Raw genomic sequence first — 21,344 nt, forward strand, 5'->3', positions numbered from 1 at the left:
ATCTGCCCCTCTATTCTCTCATTGTCCCGCAGTTTTTCAGGGTGCAAACCCCCCCCACCCCTTTTATTTTTTTGAGAGAGGGGAGTGAGACTGGTTTGTGCAAATTCTAGAGAGCACGCTGCACTTTTGGAGCAGGGGTGCTCAAAGTAGGTATGGAGTTAAAACAAACACAAATAAAGCAGTTTTCCTTGTGTTTGAAACTACTTTGTGTAAAGAATGCAGCGTTATACTGAACTGGATTCACACTTTTCCTTTACCATCAGTTGGAAAAAATTTTATGTGGCTTATTTCAGCAGTAATAATTGACTGGCAGCAAGTCGTGAAACCAAAATAATGAATATTTAATGCCTATTATCCTCTCATTAATCATTTTTAAATACATTGATACAGTAAATGCATTCATAAAATAATGTAAAAACCTCTTATCTTTGATTTTAATATAATTTTAAAGATGTGAAAAGGATATCAGTGTTATCATTCCACTTACTAATGCTGCTGCTTTAATGGCCTTTTCCTATTAACAGGTGAAGGCTTGAGTGTCCCCTGGAGTCCAGTTGTCAAGGGCAACAGGGTAAGCTTCCACCAGCTGCCATGGCGACCATGAGATGTGTAAGTAAACCATGCCAGATATATCCTTGCGTACGTGATTGCTGACATTAACCTGACATTAAATCTAATTTGTCCGTATAATTCCCTTTCAGTAAAAAATAAGTTTACAGTTGCAACTTATAAAAGCTTAATGCATCGTCATTTTTAATTGATACAATATATGTACATCCATGTTTCAATCATCGTCATAATGCAAGAAATCCCATCTTTACATCTATACAGTGTTCCAGTTGTTGTCAGTATAAAAGAAAACGTAAGTAATCACAATAATAAGAGTAATCCCAGTGTGGTAATAACAGCAGTCATCCAAAGGAATGGCAGAAAGGGAACTGAAAGCTAAAAGACCCCAATAAAAACCAGGTTGTCAGTCTCACTGGGGTCGGGGCAGACCAGTTGAACCAGCATCTACTCTCTCTCCCCCTCCTTCATCTGAAGCCTTCTCCCCCCTGGGAATCACCGCTGAATCACAGAGCCTTTCTTCTCTTCAGTACTGTGCACGAGAACCGCAGACCACATTGTCCTTCTCTATAATTTGGACTGTGCTATTTCGCTTTTTTTTTTCTTCCTCTTCTCTTCCTGTAACTGCTCTTACCCAGTGGGCCTCAGGTACTATTTACTCATCGCTCTACTTTACATCCCTAAGGGCCTCTTTTCTCAAAATTCTCACCCTGGTTAAAGCACACTTCCCTCCCCTAGAGGTCCCCTACCCCCTCAGTTACAATTTAACTCCCTTCCCCTCTAGAGTTGATCCATCTCATCCATCTATCCATCAATCCTTCCATTGCTCTATCATGGCCGGCTGGTTGACCTGCCTGCCTCCCCACAGTGTGGCTGCATATCAATCCCCTGCTGTGCTTTGTGCGGGTTGGTTTCCTGGCAACAGACAACAGCCATGACAGTGCTCCGGAGCAGAGAGAGCCCCGTGCACTGCAGCAGCTCGCTGTAGCTCGATAGCTCCGTCCAGAGCTGTGTGATATTCACAGCCATGTCTGGAATGTGCTATAAGATCACAGAGCTGCTGCAGCCTCAGGTTTTACTATTATGACCCTCTGACGACGTGAGAGTTCAAGCAGACAGGTGGGACCAGGAAGGATGTGTCTGGACCGTGCGACAGAGACAGCAGGGCTAAGATGGCGTGCATGGTCTCCCCTGAAAGTGGCTGCCATTAGTCAGTATGGATTTGTTGTGATGTAGCACAGATGACGACACCTGCACTACTGTAGAATCTCTTTCTTCGTGCTGTAAATATCTTTAAAATATATTTTATATATTTTAAATCCACAGTTTCTGTTACAAAAGGAGTAAAAATGACCCCCAGATGCTATTTACAATAAAATATACTTTACATCTTTACAGTGACTAACTTGAAGATTCAAAAAAGGACTTTGAATCCCACTTAGAGAAGAGTCAACATGGTTGCTTGTTGTGATTCTAGTAGCTGCAGCATGTTTTTAATGGATTATTTCAGTTGTACTGACGGTAAAGTTGCAGCGCATGTCTCCGTAGTATTGGAAGTCTTTGCGTTTAAATAAAAGCTCAGCGCAGCACTTTCAGAGTCCGGTTACGCCATCTTTTTTTTTTTCCCTGTCTGCTTGAGCTGCTCATTCTTTAGCATCCATTATCCCCCTCTAGTCATTTCCCCCATTTCCTATTGACATCTTTACAAATATGCAGAGGTACACCTGTGTACTTCAACTTTTGAGTTTTTAAAAACACATCTTTGTAAAGAAAATACAAAAAACTGAAACATTTTACAATCAAACACCCCTCCAGGCTTCGATATAGCGAGTGGTAAATGTTGCGATACCAACACTGGCTGCCACTGATTGGTACAGTCTAAGGGATGTAACATTAATGCAGCATTTCATGTTTTTAATAATATCCTTCTACATAGTGTGTCATTAGTTTGTGTTTTTTGTATTTATTGCTTGATTAGATGGCACGTGGGCAGGATTCTTCCAAATAATACCAAATATAGTTCAGTCTCGGGTCGTGTTGAAAAAAATAGAGCCACATAAGGAATAGAAATGCAGAAATTACTGTCGTCTTTGGAAAATGTCCTCCTCCAAAAATAGCTGTGGGTCATAGTACGAATTAAATATGATGGTATCATGACTTGTATATTATGTATGCTGAAGATACATACAGTCAGAAGAATACAGGAGAATATTCTTATAGGAAATATAAAAAATAAATAAATCAAAACTACCTGTACTGTAATAGCAAAACAAGACACAGTTGTGCTACAAGTGCTTATGTGTTCTTGGCACCTGTGGCCTCAGTCCAGAGTGAGTCCTTATGTTCTCGCCACAGTGGAGCAAAATCCTCACCAGAGGTAGAGAGAGAGAGGGAGTCCATGCTGTGGAGCTCTGATGCTGCAGACGTCCTCCTCCCCCCCTCCGCGCCCTGTCCCCCCCCTCCTTGAAACTGCCAATGTGGTACATTCCTCCCTCATCCCCTCGCCCTCCTCCTTAGGTGGAACATTCCAGGCGACAGCCATCTTCTGAGACAAAAATAAACTCCATCGGGATAAAGATGACAGGTTGCAGTAAATAATACATCGGCGATAGTGGTGATACGGCTATTTACAGTCACACAAAAGAATGCCTAACATCTAATGAAGTGGTTTAATCACTTCATGAAAGAAGCGATAGCTGCTTTTCACCCTTTTCTTCTCATCCACAAAGTAAAACAAGCAACCAGAAAAGAGTAAAAACATAAAAAATCTTTCTACGACCAAACATGTGGGCAGTTTACATTCATGCCTGTGAGTGTTCGCCCCCCAAGGCCATTGAGTTAGGACACACACCATCAGAGTAACACAACACACCCACAGGATCTGTACATTTGTGCAGTTTTGAATGATATGCTCCTTCACCAGTAGACAAACTGAATAAAATATTGATCGTGACTAATTTTTAAAATTATTTTTTTTTCAGTTTGGTTATTTTAACCACCAGAACTCAATGTGACCACGTTTTAGAATAACAAAAACCGCTGACGTCAATGGCCTCAGCTTGTGCCTCTGTGTCTGCCATCAGAGAGAGAGCAACATGATTGTGTTTTTGGGATAAGCACTTGTAACCAAAATAGCCTTCTCCTGCTGGAGGAGCCTTTATGTGGCATAGTTCTCAAACCTCAACCGATAGGAAAACACACTCTCACTCCAAAAAAATAAAAAATAAAATAAAATCACAGAAAAACCCAAATAGAAAAAGTGTGAGATTGTTTTTTTTTTTTTTGGATTGTACATCAGCAGAACATTTCAGAGGCATGGTTTGTCTATAAATTTACACTCTGGTAGAAGTTGCATACAGTTTAATTACTACATTCTAACATTGAGTACGCCATACCAGTTTCAAACGGGAGGTGAGGGTGCAGCATAGCATTCACATGAAGTACAAAACAGACATAAATGCATTATAGTCAGTGCACTTCATCTTTACAATTCAAAAATCACCTTTTAGCTATAACCTCAAGCCATGCAGTCCACAAGATATCTGAACTTGTTTGGTTCCAGGGCATGAGGCATTAATTGGCGAAGGCGTTTTGAATAATACCTTTGTTCGGAGTAAGTACCGGTAATAACCCCCCCCCCTCCAAAAAAAAAAACAAAAATACACAAAGGAGCATTTTAAATTTCATCAGGCAAACACTGAGATTGGCAGCAGCAGAAAATGGCTCAGCATCGACAGGCTTCACATTTGTCCACGAGATCCAGACTACGGTTTATTTTTCAATTCACCTCCGCCAACGCCCATCTCTCATCCTCTCGGCCTCCAAGACCTCACCCAAGGTCTTACACAGAGTGAGTCATACACTGAGGACCTTAACCCTGTGGCAGCGCTGACTAATTAGTCTCAGAGGCTTCGGCACCTTCAACTAAATCCAGTTGTTTGGATGTCACCTGATTGGCTGCTTAGTTTAATGGGAAGCTTGTGAGTACTGTTTGAAAGTTAGTGGTATCTGTTGCTCCAGAAACATCACAAAATCTCTTCTCTCTTCCCTCTCTGTTCAAAGCAGATGCATCAAGGTAGCGTGCGGCATCCTCCGCACGTTGGCCCAATGACAACATCACATGAAAACTACACCGTTTGATGCTTTCAGTGCATTAGTGCCCTCGCATTTACTTTGTAGAACTTCACGGGGGGGGAACCTTGGGCTGACTAAAAATTAAAAGACAAAGAACGTGTCGGTGGTTCAGCCTCTTCTTGGTGTGTCTCCCTTCACACAGTGGAAGAGGCTTTAGTACCATGGAAGGTCAATCTAGTGGAATTAAAAATGTATAATCCGAATTTAGATGCAAAAGAAAACAGGTATATGTTTTAGATTTCATTGTGGGGGTTTGAAGATTTCCTATGACACCTGACTTCGCTGCGTGCGTTTCCTGTGGTCTTTTGCATCTTTCACTAAATGTTTTCCTTCCTGCTAAACTTTTGGGAACCTAACGACAAGTTTAACATAAGAAGTGCGATGTTGTTTCCACTAATACGCCCTCACTCCCACTGTGAACAAGGAATAAAACTAACCCTCGGCCTCCAGCCAGTGACGGACAAATCTGCAGACAAATAATTTAACAAAGATTTTAGAATGGGATATCATTTTTGAAACAATGGTTTGCTACCTCCTACAGATTCTCGCTCTTTAGAACTAAGATCATTTAGAATAAATTAAAACTGTTATAAAAAAAAATCACAAGTCTATGGTTCCACTGTATGCCATGTGCGAGGAGTTTCTCCCCGAAAAGTGATATTTGCATTCAAAGACACATTTCATGCAAATGGTACACTTTTAGTTTTTTTTCCAAAGAAACACATATTTCTTTTAATTTTCATCTAAAAAAGAAGCTTATTTTCTTTTTAAATATATTTATATAGAGTGTTTGTGTATATATATATATATATCAGTTGTTTTTTTCTGTACTTTTCCAGGGCAGGCACCGTACACACACCGGGTACAGAGGCATGCCACACTTGCATTGCTTTTTGCATTCTACAGTTGGTTGGCTGACGGGCACGATGTCATCCAGGCAGCGCTGCAGTTGGTGAGTGCATCCTATGTCTGCGTCAACTTTAACTACACACGCACGCACGCACACACACACACACACACACACACACACACACACACACACACACCGAGTCATTTTACCATTCACCCCTCGCACTAATTGTCGCAGAGGCAGCGCTATTCTGCCTAGATGGCATCAGAGCAGGGGTGGGGGGGGGTTTAAGGTTGGTCCAACAAGCTTCAAATAGAATCAAAGCAGTGCAGCAAGGCTCTGTGGCGCATGCAGAGATGGGCGGGGAATGAGTCAGGCCTGGGACGAGGAAAGGTCAGAGGTTGACGGAGGGTTCAAATGGAAGGTGTGGGGTCTAGCCCAGGGTTGCAGACAGATTCATGAACGGGGGAATTTGAGGTTTCAAGGGAATGGGCAGAAAGGCAAAGAGGGTCAGTGCTAACTTCATGACGATTACGTTTGTATTCAGTTTTTTTTTCTCTTTTTTTCTTCTTTTTGTGATTTTTTTTGTTATATTTTGTTTTAAAATTTGCTTTTTACAAATGACGTAATGACACAATTTAGGCTCAGAGTAGTGGATGGCTGAATCTACTGCTGGTTGTATGTTTCCGAGGATGGAGATGGAGAGAGGTGTTATGGGAGAAACTTTGACATTCAGTTAGCTACATGAGTTTTCAACGCTATTCACAATGTAGGTAAATGGGGAGAAGGGGTTAATAATGACAGTATATTAGTTTAAATCATTATTTGCTATTTGTGCTCAGTAATGTTCGGTAGGATGCAAGTATTGCCAGTCGACCAGTTGTTTCACCCAATAACCTGGATTAAGTGTGTGGAGTGTAGACTGCAGCTACTGTGTTATCATTGTAGTTTTGAAAATTTGCATATTACAATGTGGTAATATGTGTTTAAAGTTATAAAATTACTAATTTATCAGTCAAATAGTAAACATATTCAAAATGTCAGGATTTACCTTCATTCAGTAAACAAGTACAAATAGAAAGTATCAATGTTTCGTTAATATTTGACTCATAGCGAGAAAAGTGCGCGTCAGTTCACGCAAAATAAAAATAGCTCGATTCTTTAGTCATGGTCGTACGTCCAACCATGTCCTCCTCAAACAAACACACACACGGTTACACGCTCCCAACAATCACACAAAACATACACAAGCTCCGACATGCAGCTATATTGTATCTCGGTGTCTTTGCCGCAAGAAAGCACCACCCCTCCTGTCACTTCAACCAATCAGAGACCCTCTCCACTGCTCCAGTGAGAAAAGGAGCGATTTACTGATGGTGAATCAAAGAAAAGCAAAATAGAAAGAAAGGAGAGACCCAGTCAAATTATTAGTGAGGAGGATGAGGAGGAATCAGTGTGAGGAAGATGCAGTGTGTTGATTCATGCCCGTTTGGGTTGCAGAATACACACATGCATATTCCGGTAACCATCCTGTCATCCTCTCTCTCTCACTGTGGGGGTCAGCAACACACTTGCTGTGCTTCAATATGGTGTCTTGAGAGACGTGTGTGTGTGTGTGTGTGTGTGTGTGTGTGTGTGTGTGTGTGTGTGTGTGTGTGTGTGTGTGTGAGATACAAAAAATTATCATTGCAGAGCTTTTTCGTTTCGTAAGGAAGCCATCACACACCGACACATATATGTGTGTGTGTATGGGCGGCCGTGGCTGAGGGGTAGAGCGGGGTTCGATCCCAGTCTTTCCCATTTGCATTCTGAAGCGTCCTTGGGCAAATAGTGAATCCAGAATTGCCCCAATAAACTGTACTCTAAAGCGCTTTGAGTCGTCATGAAGACTAGAAAAGCGCTTTATAAATACAGACCATTTACCATATATACACATATTATGTATGTAAGTATATAAACCTGCGTCTCATTGAGGGGAATTTAAGGGAATATTCTCAGACTGAAGGGAAGGTTTGCGTTGGGGGGGGGGTAAAGAGGGGCACAGTGGAATAGAAATGAAAGGGGGGGTAGTGATCTGAGTCACATGATCTTAAGGGGCTGCCTGGTTGGCGTCCCATTCAGAGATCTTCTGTGAATTACCCTTTTTTTTTTTTTTATCCCACAATGAAAAGGGACGGGCACCTTTACTAAAAGGTACTAAAGGTTCTAAAATTACTTAAAAAATTGATTAATAAAATAGAAGAAAAAGAAACAAACTCTTATTTAAAATGTAAAAGTATAATACAAAAACAACAGCAACAAAGGCATAATAGTAATAGAGACGTTAGTGACTTTAAGGATGAAATAGCAGAAAAGTGAACTTGAAGTTATCTCTAATGACACAAAATAAATAAAAGCTGTCAGAGGAGAGGATGCAGTCGGGGCTCTCGGGTGAAGGAAGGTTGTTGCTCTCTCTCTCTCTCTCTCTCTGTCCCTCTCTTTCTCCATCTCCCCCTCTCCATCTCTCTCTCTCCCTCTCCCTGTCACCTCTCACTCCTCACGGAGCTGCAGGCGGTAGCGACTGTAGCGGATCTGGAAGAAGAGCCTCTCCAGCGGCGAGCGGCTCATCCCGGGGAGCCTGTAGTCCTCGCTCTGGCCCGTTCGACGGAAGCCCAGTGACTCATAAAGCTTGTGGGCGGCCAGCTTGACTGCCGTCGTGCCGAGCACAATGGCGGCGTAGTTGTTGCGCACCGCGAACTCCAGAACACGACGACCAAGGGCCTTGGCAATGCCTTTGCCGCGGTAGCGAGAGTCCACCGACATGCGCCGCAGCTCAACAGTGTTTTCATCCTCGCGGCCCTGTGCTGCCACGATGCCAACCACACGTCCGTCCAACACTGCCACCCAGAAACAGGAGCCTGACGGAAACAAAGACATGATACGTTGATCAAATTAGTTTTGGTTTGCAGGAGCTGAGAGTCACAAAGGCTGTAGTTAAAACTTAGTTCAGGGAAAGTTTGGACTTTTTGGTATGAGAAGCCAGAGCTCGATTAGCGTAGCTCAGCATAAAGACTTAAAGGTCACAAAGTCGTTATCTGCCCCCAAATCATTGTAATAACAGATTTATCTCACTTGTAGAACGAGAGATTTGATTTAACTGACATGTCGAATGTGTTTATTTGTGGACTTTGGAGAGACACCCACGCTTTAAATTTTTATATCTGATTCCATCACAAAGAATTTTCTTAAAATATGCTTCATCTCTGGATTTAAAAACCTGATAATAAGGACGGATGAAGGGTGTTTAGCTCCAGAAATGAACGTCCTGTGTTTCCATTATCAGTGAGTGTCAGCGTGTTGTAAATGCTGAGCCAACAGAAGATGCAGCGAGTAGAGGGAACGAGAAGACCAGAGACTGACTGGTGTTTAATGGCATTAGCCACCGGGGCGCTGCTGATCACTGGGCGCTCACAGTGTAGTGGAGCAGACACTCAGATCTCAGAGAGAGTCGAGGAAAACAAGTTGTTTTTTGGAGGGGGGGGGGGAGTAAATAAATTCTCCACAATTACGTGATCGCATTACAAGAATTTAAATCTTATTTTGTCATGGGAGCTCCATAGACAGCACTGCAGTTCATACTGTGTCAGGAACTTGCTGCAGCGCATCAGACAATCACACAGACAGACAGACAGACAAGGTTAGACCAATATAGATTAAAATGTCAGCAGACAATGCTCCTCCACCAAAGTACAGAGCTGCAATATCAACCCATTTTAATGTCAGTCTAAAGCTGCAGTTTCTAAGTTTTTCACTTTATTTTCACTCATCATACTTCAGTAAGATAAATAACTTCTTAACCCTGGATTTCTCTTAATGGCTGTTCGCTTTCTTTGTGCGTCAATTCACGGAAACACCTTTGTTTCCTTTCGGTTCAGATTCAGAGAGAGAAAACGTCTCCCGAGAGAGAAAGATTTGAATCACCAGGGTGTTTCAAATCTCAGTAGACAATGTCATGGGTCATCTTGCCTTTGTCTTTTTTTAAATAGCATAGTGAGGCCTGTCTTTTTTACGTAACCTTCCATCAATGTCCACTGTATTTAGCGAATAGATGTGTGCGGCAGTACTAAAGTAAATGTGACTGCGGACGAGCAAAGCTTTGTGTCCGTCTGTCCTTGAGCTCTGAATCCTAATGCTTTCTCTCTGTCCTTACCCTCTCTCTTTCTTTTTCAAATAACTGCTTCTCTCCTTTATTTCTGCTGAATCTCACTGTCACACACATGCACACACATCCAGTCACACTAACATCATGCTTCTGCTGGATTCCTCGCATGTTAGATGGAATTTCATGCCCCTGTAGGCTTGAATTAAGCTGATCTGACTCGAGGCTTCTGTTTACTGAATCAAACAACTGTTATTTGCGGGATGCCGCAGCAACAGGAAAGCCTGAGTTACTCCCTTTCCCACCAGTGAGCCACCACTGTTTCACTAATCTGCTGCGGTTTGATTTTTTTCATTATATGCTAGAATACACAGTCGCAGTTTCACCTTCTCTCAGGAAATGAAAGAACGTCGTGTTTGCTCTGTCTCTGAAGAGATGTAGGTCAGATTGTTGGCGTCAGTTTCTAATTTCATTGGTTAATTTCTACATAATGAAAAACCTTGAGCCAAAGTCAGCAAACAACCACGTCCCGCTGCTGTCTGAGGCCTAAGTGCCAAAGTGTCAAGTTGATCATGCAAAGCTCTGGCGGATGAGCATTAAAGAGATCGTCTGTGCGATTTGTAAAGTTGTAAGTGTCTGGGAGCCTAAGCCAATACAATGGAGTGACGTTTCTTTATAGGCAGATGTCAAAGTGGTGGTGTCGACTCATGTGGCGCTCTGCCGGCATTATGATACTCGTGCATGTGTTTGTGTTGGAGGTGTAGAAGGGAAAGGGGGGGGGCACGCCTCCATAAAGCCCTCCTGACCATCTGTCTGAACGGAGGCTGTGCCAGGAATGAGGACAGCACGCCAGCCACCCCTCTGCCTCTCTGCTCGTCAGACTGTGAGTTACTTAACACAGTGTCTCTAAAAGAATAATGGCATCTACCTCCGATTCAAAAGTCCCCTTTAATTCGATAAAGCTGCACCGAGCTACACACACTCAAATCCCTAAATTCGCCTGATTTATTTGATCAAGATCCAGAATTTGATGGGTCCTCTCTTGTCCTGAACTTCCACCAAGTTTCGTGGAAATCTGTTCAGTACTTTTTGCGTAATCCTGTTCACAAACAAACTCCAAGGAACTTCACATCAGCCGCATCCAATACTGACACTACTGAACTGCAATGATTTAGAGAGACAACGCTATTTCTACTGTGAGCTGTGATTCCTGAGACATAGGAAGAAGGAGAGAGACATGGAAAGGGAGACAGGAATATTTTAGCTCAAGAAAAGAGGAAAGACATGATGTTATGCTCCATTTATATAAACTAGAGATGCTCCAGATTCTCTACTCTGCACATCTGCAACTGAAATTTCACCACTGATACAAAATAAAAGGTACAACTACTGTTGCATATGTGCATAGATTCTTTTAGGTAATCCCTTAGTTTAGAGAAAGCGACGTTCCTGCTCTCCTCCTTCCCTGAACAGCCTTTGTAAAGCCTCTCTTGGGCAAGGCACTTAACTGTGATCTTCAGCGAGGCTGTGTGGGCCACTCAGTAATATGAAGTGGGTTTATTAAGGGATTGCAGCCGTGCTAGAGGCAAGGGGCTGGGAGTGGTAATATCAGTCTCCCAGTTGGTCCAAGACTTTGATACAGGTTGAAATATCTCAACAGTTATTGCATGGACGGCTGTGAAAATGCATATCGATGTTTATGGTCTCCAGAGGAAGAAGCCTACTAAACTTTAATGATCCCCTGAATTTACCTCCAGCCTGAACAGCAGGTAACTCCTCATCTGAAATGCTGTCAATGCACTTTCGGGATGGTTGAAATTGCTTTTCGTCCTCCCTCTATCTGCCTTCACTCGTTTCTGCCGAATACTTCAGATAACAACTCATTGAGGAGCAGGCTCAGCACAGAGTAGTAACACAGTGTTTTGATGTGTATATGAGAGGCCTGAAAGTCTGACGAATGTCCGAAAAAAATGATAAAAACTAGAAGAGAACATAACAATGAAGAAGAAAAAGTCATTCGTCTGTCGTCTCTGGAAGAAAGAGTGAGAGGAGGAGGAGCAGGAGGAGGAGGAGGAGGCGTCTGTGTTACCAGTAGTAGTGATGAGACTGAAAGGATCCATTATTGCTGCTCGGGCATTCAAACGCAAGAGGGGGAGGAGGGGAGGACGGCAAATCTATCATTATTACCGAGGGGGAGGGGACCTGGACAATACAAATCTCAAGACAAGAAAATACAGTCAATCAAGACGAGGGTGAGGAGGAAGAGCTTTGAGCTCTGGAAATCATCGGGAATGATTCTCACTCACTGCGAGAGAAAATCAGATTAGTGTACTCTTCATCTAATTCCTCTAACTACTTCATAAGGATATTAATAAGTGTGAGATACTAGGCTGATGTTGTGATATGAACCCTGTATGAAAAGAGACTCAGACTGGAACAGTTGAACTCACAGGAGCACATACTTGCGTCTAACGAGATTATTCTCTTTTCCTGCAGATGAAACCTGGGGGGCTAATTCGGTTGATAGGCGTTCAGTCTAGACACCGCCTCACCGCGCTGCCGCGCACTCCTCTGTCAGCCAAACATTACTCCGCAGCTCTGTGGGCGTCAGACCTCATGTAAGCTGCTTGACTCGATTCTCGATCGAATTCTTACTAATTGTTTGCGTTCTAAAAACCAAACATAGACTGTTGCATCACTGTATGATTAAATGGCAAGAAGGCATGGCTGCTGTTTTTGACCTCAATGTTTTCTGTCCGTAGTTTGTTTATCTGTCAGCAGAACGGGAAAAACAATTTATGGATCTCCACAAAACTCGGTTTAACGATCAGACATGACAGGGCCAAGACAGAACCCATTTAATTTTAGCCCAAATAAAAACAAAAGGGCAAATCCAGGAAGTGAAATTGCAAGTTGGGACATTTCATCAGTTTCCCTGGGAATGATTCCTGTATGTTGATGTTTAGGGGACGGATTTCTGCCAGTGTGTGTGATTAGGCCTTTGGTAAACTCGACCCACAAGTGTGACCACTCCCATAGTATGTCTTCTATAATATAAAACGCATAAAGAAGACATGTTAACATTTACAAAAACTTTTATTTTCTACTTTATCGTGTGACTTTTCCCTGTAACTGAGAAAAGTGCTGCTTGGTCTATTCTAAAAGGTCACACACAACCTCTTTAAATTCCACACTGACACACACAGACACACCGCTCTCCTCAGATCAGAGTGCATGCTGGGAGTATGCAGTGACCTGTCATGCATAACCAACACATCAGCAGCTTCTTCAAATGAGGGTGAAAGGAGGTGACCTTCCCACACAAGACATGCTTTACAGTGCCGTTAAACAAAAATGAATTATTCATGTGTATTTATAAAAAAGAAGCCTTCGCCATTAACTTGGCTTTAAAGCCCAACACGGCCCTGATGCATTGACCTGTGTGTTACTGTGTGTGTGTGTGTGTTTGTGTGTATACAGTACACACTTCACAGAGACACACACTGCCACAGCTCGTCTTGTTCTCTCTTATGTTTCCATTAGCTCGGAGGAACTCATTATCTGGCCCTTTACTGTTGGTTTTACTGCCTTCCTGTCCATCAATGTGTCCACACATGTTGTTTGTATGCACACAGGTACATGTCCACATTTGACACACATTCTACCCTTTACTGTGCACATGCCATTGTTCTCGTGGCTACTACGACCAGAGCTCACTTGCCCTGAGTCCCTGGGGTCAAAGGTCATCGGGGTGTTCTTCACACTGACATAAAAAGTGTGACTGCAGCCCCTTTAATATTAATCACATTATATATTTTGAAGCGGATTTCTGCTGAAATCTATTGATCTATCGACGACACAACTGATCACCCACCATCGATAACAGGCGTTAAAAACACTTATCAGTCGCAATCAAACGTCGTGATCGGTCACCGGAGAATCAGCAGCGAGAAAATTGCACAGCGCTGCAGTTAACGATGCTGTTGCCGCACCCCCCCCCCCCCCTCGTCATCTGCTCTTTCCAATGAGTGCCTTTGTTCAGTATTGATTTAAGCAGAACGTGAAGCAGAGGCCGAGGCCAGTGAGATTACAATACATTATTAATGAGCGGCTCCACTTCCTCACAACACGCAACAGACAACAGATACACATGTTCACGTACTTGCAGAGCAAAGCAAAGACAATGGTGCAGTGAAGGCTCCACTTTCCCCACTATGAACTGACCGGGACAGTCAGACACTCATGTGCAGGACAACATGGTGGTCGTCCATCTTTCCTCTATGTTTCTCACTAGTGAGCTCATTCATGAGACTTTAAGACTTTAGTCATACATACTTTGTTCTGCTAAAATGCAGAACCTGTTCATCTGTTGGTTAGTTTGTAAGTAAGATGACACAGGGCTCGGTTCTGTCTCTTTCTTGAGCATTGCAAGACAAGCCCTTTGTCAACAGTCAGGAAGTCATTTCCTGACTTCCTGACTTCCACTCTATTTCTCTCTATTTTTTTTATCTACAGCAAAAAATATGCTTGTCACTAATTGGTAATAAATTACTCTTATTCTTTTTTTGAAGATTCCGAAGGCTGTTTCTTTGGCTGGGAGGAAGCATCGCTTCCTGTATGACTGATGGACAACCCAGCTGGCCACTGCAGTGATGAGACTCAGAGAGAAGGAGGAGGAGGAGGAGGACCAGTACAGGTAGGAAAAAAAAAAAGCTCAGCCGACAACAAAAGGGAGGAATAGGGGAGGAGAGGATAGATGGAGGGATTGCTTGTTTAATCTGAGGTGATTTAGCTGACGAGCCTGAAATATACTCCATGGAACCCTCGTACCAGCGCACTCTTGATTTCTCTTTCACATAAACATAAAGTATATCTTGTAGTTGAGAAGCACCCCCCTCCCTTTCTCCTTCTGATGCCCCCATTTCATGTAGCGTGCACCTCCTTCCCTCCCTTCACACATTTCCCCTCTACACATTTCCCCTCTACCCCCCTTCTCTCTCTGTCTGTTCCCCTCTTTCTGTCATTCAGAGCTAAAATAAGCACAGCAGGTAGCGGTACAGGAAGCCGCTCTCTCCCCTGGAGCAGAGCTCAGACTTGTCTAAAACACACACACACACACACACACACACACACACACACACACACACACACACACACACACACACACATACACACACACACACAAACATACTCTGCGGTACTGACCAGCAGGTATTATAAAGTCTCCTGCCTTGATGAGACCCTGCAGTGGTGATGACGCCTCATTAAACATCCAGCGTCGATGAACTGATATCACTTCCAGCCAGGGAGGGTTCGGCTCATTGTCCGATGCCGCACTCATTATATTATATCCACTTTTTAAGCTTTAAGCTGCTGCACAGCGACCTACAGTGATTGAGCAAGGAACGAATTAAAGGCAAAGAGTAAGTCGTCCACCTCCTGGGAAACATGCTTTCTGCGTTTACTGTCATTTTCCTTTTTCCGAAAAGCTTTTGATCATCCTTTGCTCAATGAGACTAAATATGCGTCACGGCGACGGTAGTTCCATTCATTTCCTATGAAGAGAGACAAGTGAACTACCATGTGAGCACAGCCGGATGAGATAAGCCCTGACGTGAACCCAGCTCAAACACGGAGCTGGTGTTTGTTGTGTTGTTGCCAAAGTTTATTTTTATATTTCTGTGACACGGTAAACCTAAAGAAGGCTAAATGAACAGTGTTAGAAACATTTTAATGTTTTTTTAGTGTCTCTCTATCAAGACTAACAAAAGATCTAGTCTGATTATGTCGTTAAGCAGTGTGGGATCATGGGAGTTGCTGATGAAAATCTACCTGGCCCGACTCAGGCACATAACCTGTTCATGGATGAGGTCATGTATTGAAGTTACACTCAGGTTACGGAGCATTGTTGGATCATTTTGGATAATGTGGGTGCACTAGTCAACAAACTATATAACATCATCATCTCCACATGGTTTCTAGCTGGGCTGTTTTTGAATGCTTTTGATTTTTAACACCACATTAAAAATATGTATCATGCCAATGCTTGGTATCTTTGTTATGTGAGTCTTTTTATTTTGTTTTGTTAAGACGTCACGCCAACGCACAACAACTCCTGAGAGGTCAATTGTAGTTTCTGTAAATCATGAAGTTACCTCCCTATGGACTTGAATTAGACATAATCACAAAGGTAAAAGTTCAAGCTCCACATTTGAATTTGACTTTTGCAGTGTAGCCGTAAGTTTTTGTTCAGGCTTGTTCCTGTGCTGCCGCTCAAAACTGATTTCCCATTACTTCCAGGTCAGTTCAGTGTAACTCATCAATCTTGTCTGCTTATTTTGAGGAAACATGTCTTGTCTCTCTTGTCTGATTCCTGCACCCTGGTATCTGATGACACATCCACATAGATTAATCTTCTGGTGCGGGACCACAAAAGGATTAGATAAATGCAGAACAAGGAATTAGGGTCAGCTGCTCATGCATAAAAGCTTATGGACAAATAATTTCAGTCTTTTTTATGAGGATGAAATATCCCTGAGTCTTTTGTCTTCATTTTCTCTGTCCCTCTCAGTGATTGAAGTGCAGCTGTTAACACACCAATGGAGGACGTATTGATCTCCAGATTGACTCTTTATTGGTTTTTCGCTTCCAACTAGATTCATGCCAGCAGATGTCGTATGGTAATTGCATCAATTTGAATTTGTTATTGAGATGTTTGAGTCAAATAATGATCTTGATCCTTCCAAAATGATTTTCAGCTTGAGTTCAGCTTGACTTGAAAAATCTGAATGCTAAATTTAAATTTCAAATGATTTAATTTCAAATTAAATATATGTATAAATACACAACACCAGCTGCTTTCATATGATGGAAACAAGCTGTTGATCCTTTTTTTCCTCGCACGACTGAACCATCTACATTTTCACTCCCAGCCATTGTTCCATGAGGTTTCTTTACAACCCCTCCACCTACGTGAGCTCATTTATTGTGGGGCAAATGAAAAAGGTGACAGCTGGCCTTAAGTGGCAGCAGAGTGAGTGATCACATCACACACAGGAGATGAGAGTATTGATTTGTGTAGCTGTGTACAGTCAGTCAGTCAGTTAGTTAATCTGCTTCTATTTCCTGAGCAGTCTGTGGTCAGTCAGAGTCGACTGATTAGACTTCACACATAAAACTGTTCATGACTCGACGCTGACAAAACCCAGCTTTGAAAACTTGGTTCCAAATCTTATATCTGTAACATGAAATATTCATGACGAACAACAAACAACATTAAAGTTACTGTTTGGAAATATTTAAAAAAAAAACATTTACTCAGACTTTAGCAGTCAAAAACTCTGATGTTGACATTTGCAAAACTGTTTTTAGATCAGACTCTCATTAAAATGTTGCTGACATCTGATTGGTGCAGTGATTGGTCCGGCTGAGCCCCACCCACTTCAAGCCAGAGAGGACAGAAACTCTCATAACCCAAACTGCTCGAAACCGGTTCAACACCAAGTGTTGCGTCCTGTACACATTCGCTCTCGGCTTCGTGGCTTCCTGTACACACACACGTCACTCGCTAAAACAAATGACCATAATGTCTGACGTGCGTCCCGATCAGGTCTTCGTGTTGGTGCCCAGGTGTTGGGCCCACTGGGCCCAGTCAGTTTGCGTGGATATAATCATTAGCATTGTCCAGGAGCAGTGGTGCCTGACCCCCTCTAAACCATCATGGCCCTGCAGCAATAATGGGAATGCTAAATTGCAATTGTGTATGCAGCGGATTACCAGGACAGAGGGCACAATGTCAGAGAGAACGAGACAATGGGGGGGCAATTGACTGGCTTAACTAACACCAGCTTTTTATGTTGCCCATGTGGTTTGGGTTAAAAGGGGATGTATGTGTGCGGGAAGTTACAGGGCAGGGGGATGTACAAAGGTGTCATGTGTCTGTAGTTAACCATCATATTCCTCAAACCCAGAAGTGATTGAGTCTTGAGTGAAATGAATCGTCCCGGGCCACGCTAGGGGCGGATTGATTTTTCCGATCGGGAGCTAGAGAGGAGGTAATGAGCCAATGCCGGGGCCTGCTGCAGAAAGTGTATCAGCAGTTTCCTGATCAATTGCTCTGTGATGCACCCCCACCCCTGTGAGCAGAGAGGAAGCAAGTGGGGGAAGGAAGGGAGAGAGAGAGAGAGACAGGGAGGAGTGGTGGAAGAGGAGGAATGTGGAGACATGGCAGGCATATTTGATGAGCTGCCCCTGCAATGCCTGAAGACCCAGCCACATGTAAGTTTCTTCAAATTAAAGTTAGCAAACAATTCATATAACTTGTTAACTTTAACTTGAAGGAATTTATTTATTTACCAACTGTTACCAGTTGAAGTAATTTCTTAAGTTGGTCCCACAATTTCCTTTTCTCAGTGAGGTTATTTAAGAGGGTTTGATTCTTCTTGCTGCAGCAACATTAAGACCTAAACTTTTCTACATTTGAATCGTGTCTTTATCATCATTTCCCTTTGTTCATTTTTTAAATCAACTCTGGTGGTGGAGCATTGTCAAACGACAACATGTATTCATCCCATCATGCACACTATAGTGAGAGCATCTTTCTCCCACGTCTTACCTGAGGGTTTCATGTAATAATCCTCTATGTCAGCCATGTCCGTGTGCAGAGCACAGTCCAGATAACTCTGAATAACTTTCTTGCTGTAGTAGTAGCGCGCACCCATGAGAATGAGGGGCACACAGAAGGTCAGCGTGACCGATTTGGTCACGAAAAAGCACATTACTATGGAGAAATGGAAGAAAAATAAACGAAACCTGTCAGAAGAGAGAATCACATGTTTGATTTTGGCGGAATTCGACCCCACACACACGCACACACACACACACACACACACACACACACACACACACAGAGACACAAAAAGCAGATTCAACAAAACATTTTTAAGCATCAATGTTTGAAACAGATTTTGTCATAATGTGAACACTTTGGTAAAGAGAGATCAGGATTAGTTTCACACAGGTAACATTCATCATAGTGTGAGTGGGGCTGCAGGACCACACACTTTGACAGCATCAGACTTTTCCATAGAAAGATTATGCTCCTGGTGGATTCATGTGCGTCCATGTTGTTAGTAATTAGTCGGATGTGACGCTGGGGGGCGCATAGGGAAACTCAAGTCAGGCTGGGTGCTGCATAGCATGTTGCTGCGTGGCATGCACTAACCTACAATAGTTGTTTGACTCCAAATCACGCCAGCGTGGTGTGAGACATCAGCGCTAGAATGTGGAGGGGTGATGACTCCTCTCTGTTCAGAGATGGTCACAGGCAGGGCCGACGTGTCTGTGCATGAGTGGAGCTGACGCCACATTGACACAGCGGCTGTTTTCTCACGCTGAAAACTGCGCAGACTTGATTTCGACGTGCCTAATGAGCAGCGGTCACGATGCGTAAAATTGCTCCAATTAGCGCCGGCAACATCATCAACAGCTAAAGGCAAACGAGTTCAGTGCATGACTGGCGCATTGACTGCTGTGCAGAGGCGGAGGGAGAGAAGAGGAGAGGGAGGGGTGCGCACGGTGCGTGTGCGCGCCGCGGAGCATGTTGCTATAGCTGTGTGTGTTGGGATGGCGCGCCGGGGTGGGTGGGGGGGTGCTTTGTGGTGGGCTATACGTGCGCGCACCCTGTGGACCAATCCTCAAATTCATTCACTCAGTCATTCACGGCAGCGGCATGTCATCACACCAGCAGCGGCGGCGGCAGCAGCGAGGCTCTCGCCGGTTACGCACATGCACCGGTGCCATGCCTTTTGTTTGCGAGGGCGCAGGGTGGTGGTGCAACAGATTTCAACTTAACTGTACATCGCCTACTGGGGCCAGAGAAACGTTCGAGTGTGTGGGATCTAAGAGCAGATCCTCAAAACAGCCTGAATCACAATCAGGGTGGAAACATCACAGAGAGCGCAACGGAGACATTCGGCCTATTGTGATGAGAGCTCGGGGATGAAAATGCACAGTAATCACATTGGGGGTCATTTTCGTAAATAAATTGAAGTTTTTTCATTCATCGGTTAGTTGGTTGTGGTTCCTGTGGGAGTGAATGAGCCGGCACAGTGAGGCTCGGCCTACATGCTGCAAAGTAACGCTTGTACTTACCTGTGAGAAGAGCGTATAAAAACTGGGTCCGGGGCTGCTGCCTGAGCCCCCTGAACGCCGTGTTGGGTATCCTCTCCATGATACCCTCGTAAAAGATGCGGCGCACCTCCCCCTGATCCCCGCGCTCGAACTCGCGGATAAAAACCGCATCTCTCCGCACATCCTTGGCGTCGTCGGGGTTCAGAGCCGCGCTGGACGCAGGGGAGCTCCACATGATCGACTCTTTTTTGGTCCCAGGTATAGCATCGTGTTCGTCCGCAACAATTTTAGTCTCGCAAACCATTTTGGGAGACGAAAAATGCATGCAACTGGCCGCAAAAATCACAAATCTGCAGCTCGGGAGGGGAAAGAAAAAGTGATGAAAGAGTGCGAATGGAAAAATGGATGATGCGCGTGAGGGGGTTTTTCTTTTCTTAAAAAACAGAGAAACGATGAAAGGGGGGGTAAGACGAAGGGGGATGTTCTGCTGCAACCCTGAGCGCTTCTGACGACCAAGACTTGCCGGTGCGATTCAAGCCGTATTTATAAGCGGGCAGGGCGGGTAGACTCAGGTTCAGGGGTTGGTCCTCCCGCTGCACAGATTGGTGGAGGCGCTGCTGATGGAGGGAGGAGGGAGGGAGAGGCTCGCTCGTCCTCTCCGCATCTGAACGGGCTCAGTTCATGTGTGCCGGCGAAATGTGTATTTTGAGGAGCCATGCATGAGGGGGGGGGGTGATGGTGAGATTGCGTAGAGGGAGGGAGGGAGGTTGTTTCTGAGCAGGTTTGTCTTCATAATGTCTCAGCGCGAGGAGGATCCCCGCTTTGTGGCGTTAGGGGATGCGATACGCAACCACAAAGGCGCAAGGTAAAGCGGGGGCGATGCGTCAAACAGGAGGGAATCCTGGTGGCCTGACGGGGGGACTGCACCTCTTATGTGTTATCATCAAACATCAGAGTTTGGCTCGTTTTCTTGCGTAATTTAGACTTCGCCTGTATTTTTCCTTGGAATCCGCAGAGCTCCTAATTGCATCACATCGTGCGTACATGTGTGGTTACGCAGATAAAAATCTTCTGATAATGAAGGGATAGAAACACACACATGACATTTTAATGACACAATGATTGGGTTTCATTCAGCCAGCAGTCGCTCTGGTGTCTGCCCAGTCTCCGCGCACTCTCAGTGGGATGTGTGCAGCCTCCTCCGCCCGTTGACTGACAGCTCTGCTGCACTGCAGTGATTCCTCCACGGCTTCCCTTCGCCTTGTCGCCCCGCTGCTGTCAAACAGCGTTCCCAACATGGAGATTATATCTCGCCTTACTGCGCATCAGGACCCCCTCTCCACATTAGCCCACCAGCCGGCGCCTGCATGGCACCATGAGTGCGAGCGGCGACGAATGCCGGTTTTTACGCACGACTGTGGCGCTGGTGAGGAAGATGAGGGTGATGATGATGATGATGATGATGATGCTCGATCTGGTCCTTTGTTGTCCCCCGACACTCCCATTAATTAACCGTGACACGAG

General features: G+C 44.1%; 1 protein-coding gene across 2 annotated transcripts; it reads right to left on the minus strand.

Annotated features, from left to right (window-relative positions):
* Positions 1 to 726: 726 nt before the first annotated feature.
* On the minus strand, positions 727 to 20,343 carry nat8l (N-acetyltransferase 8-like). Of its 2 annotated transcripts, XM_069519147.1 has the most exons (3): positions 19,842 to 20,337; positions 18,304 to 18,468; positions 727 to 8,448 (listed from the first exon to the last, which is right to left on the minus strand). In XM_069519147.1, exons 1-3 carry the CDS (start codon positions 20,143 to 20,145, stop codon positions 8,081 to 8,083), a joined length of 837 nt encoding a protein of 278 aa, XP_069375248.1. In that variant the 5' UTR covers positions 20,146 to 20,337; the 3' UTR covers positions 727 to 8,080. The 2 variants fall into 2 exon arrangements, with proteins under 2 accessions (XP_069375248.1, XP_069375249.1); XM_069519148.1 differs by lacking the exon at positions 18,304 to 18,468 and having other exon boundaries at positions 19,842 to 20,343.
* Between the last annotated feature and the right edge of the window lie 1,001 nt (positions 20,344 to 21,344).

The sequence above is a fragment of the Paralichthys olivaceus genome, chromosome 22 (assembly GCF_024713975.1).
Source record: "Paralichthys olivaceus isolate ysfri-2021 chromosome 22, ASM2471397v2, whole genome shotgun sequence".
In the NCBI taxonomy this organism is placed as follows: domain Eukaryota; kingdom Metazoa; phylum Chordata; class Actinopteri; order Pleuronectiformes; family Paralichthyidae; genus Paralichthys; species Paralichthys olivaceus.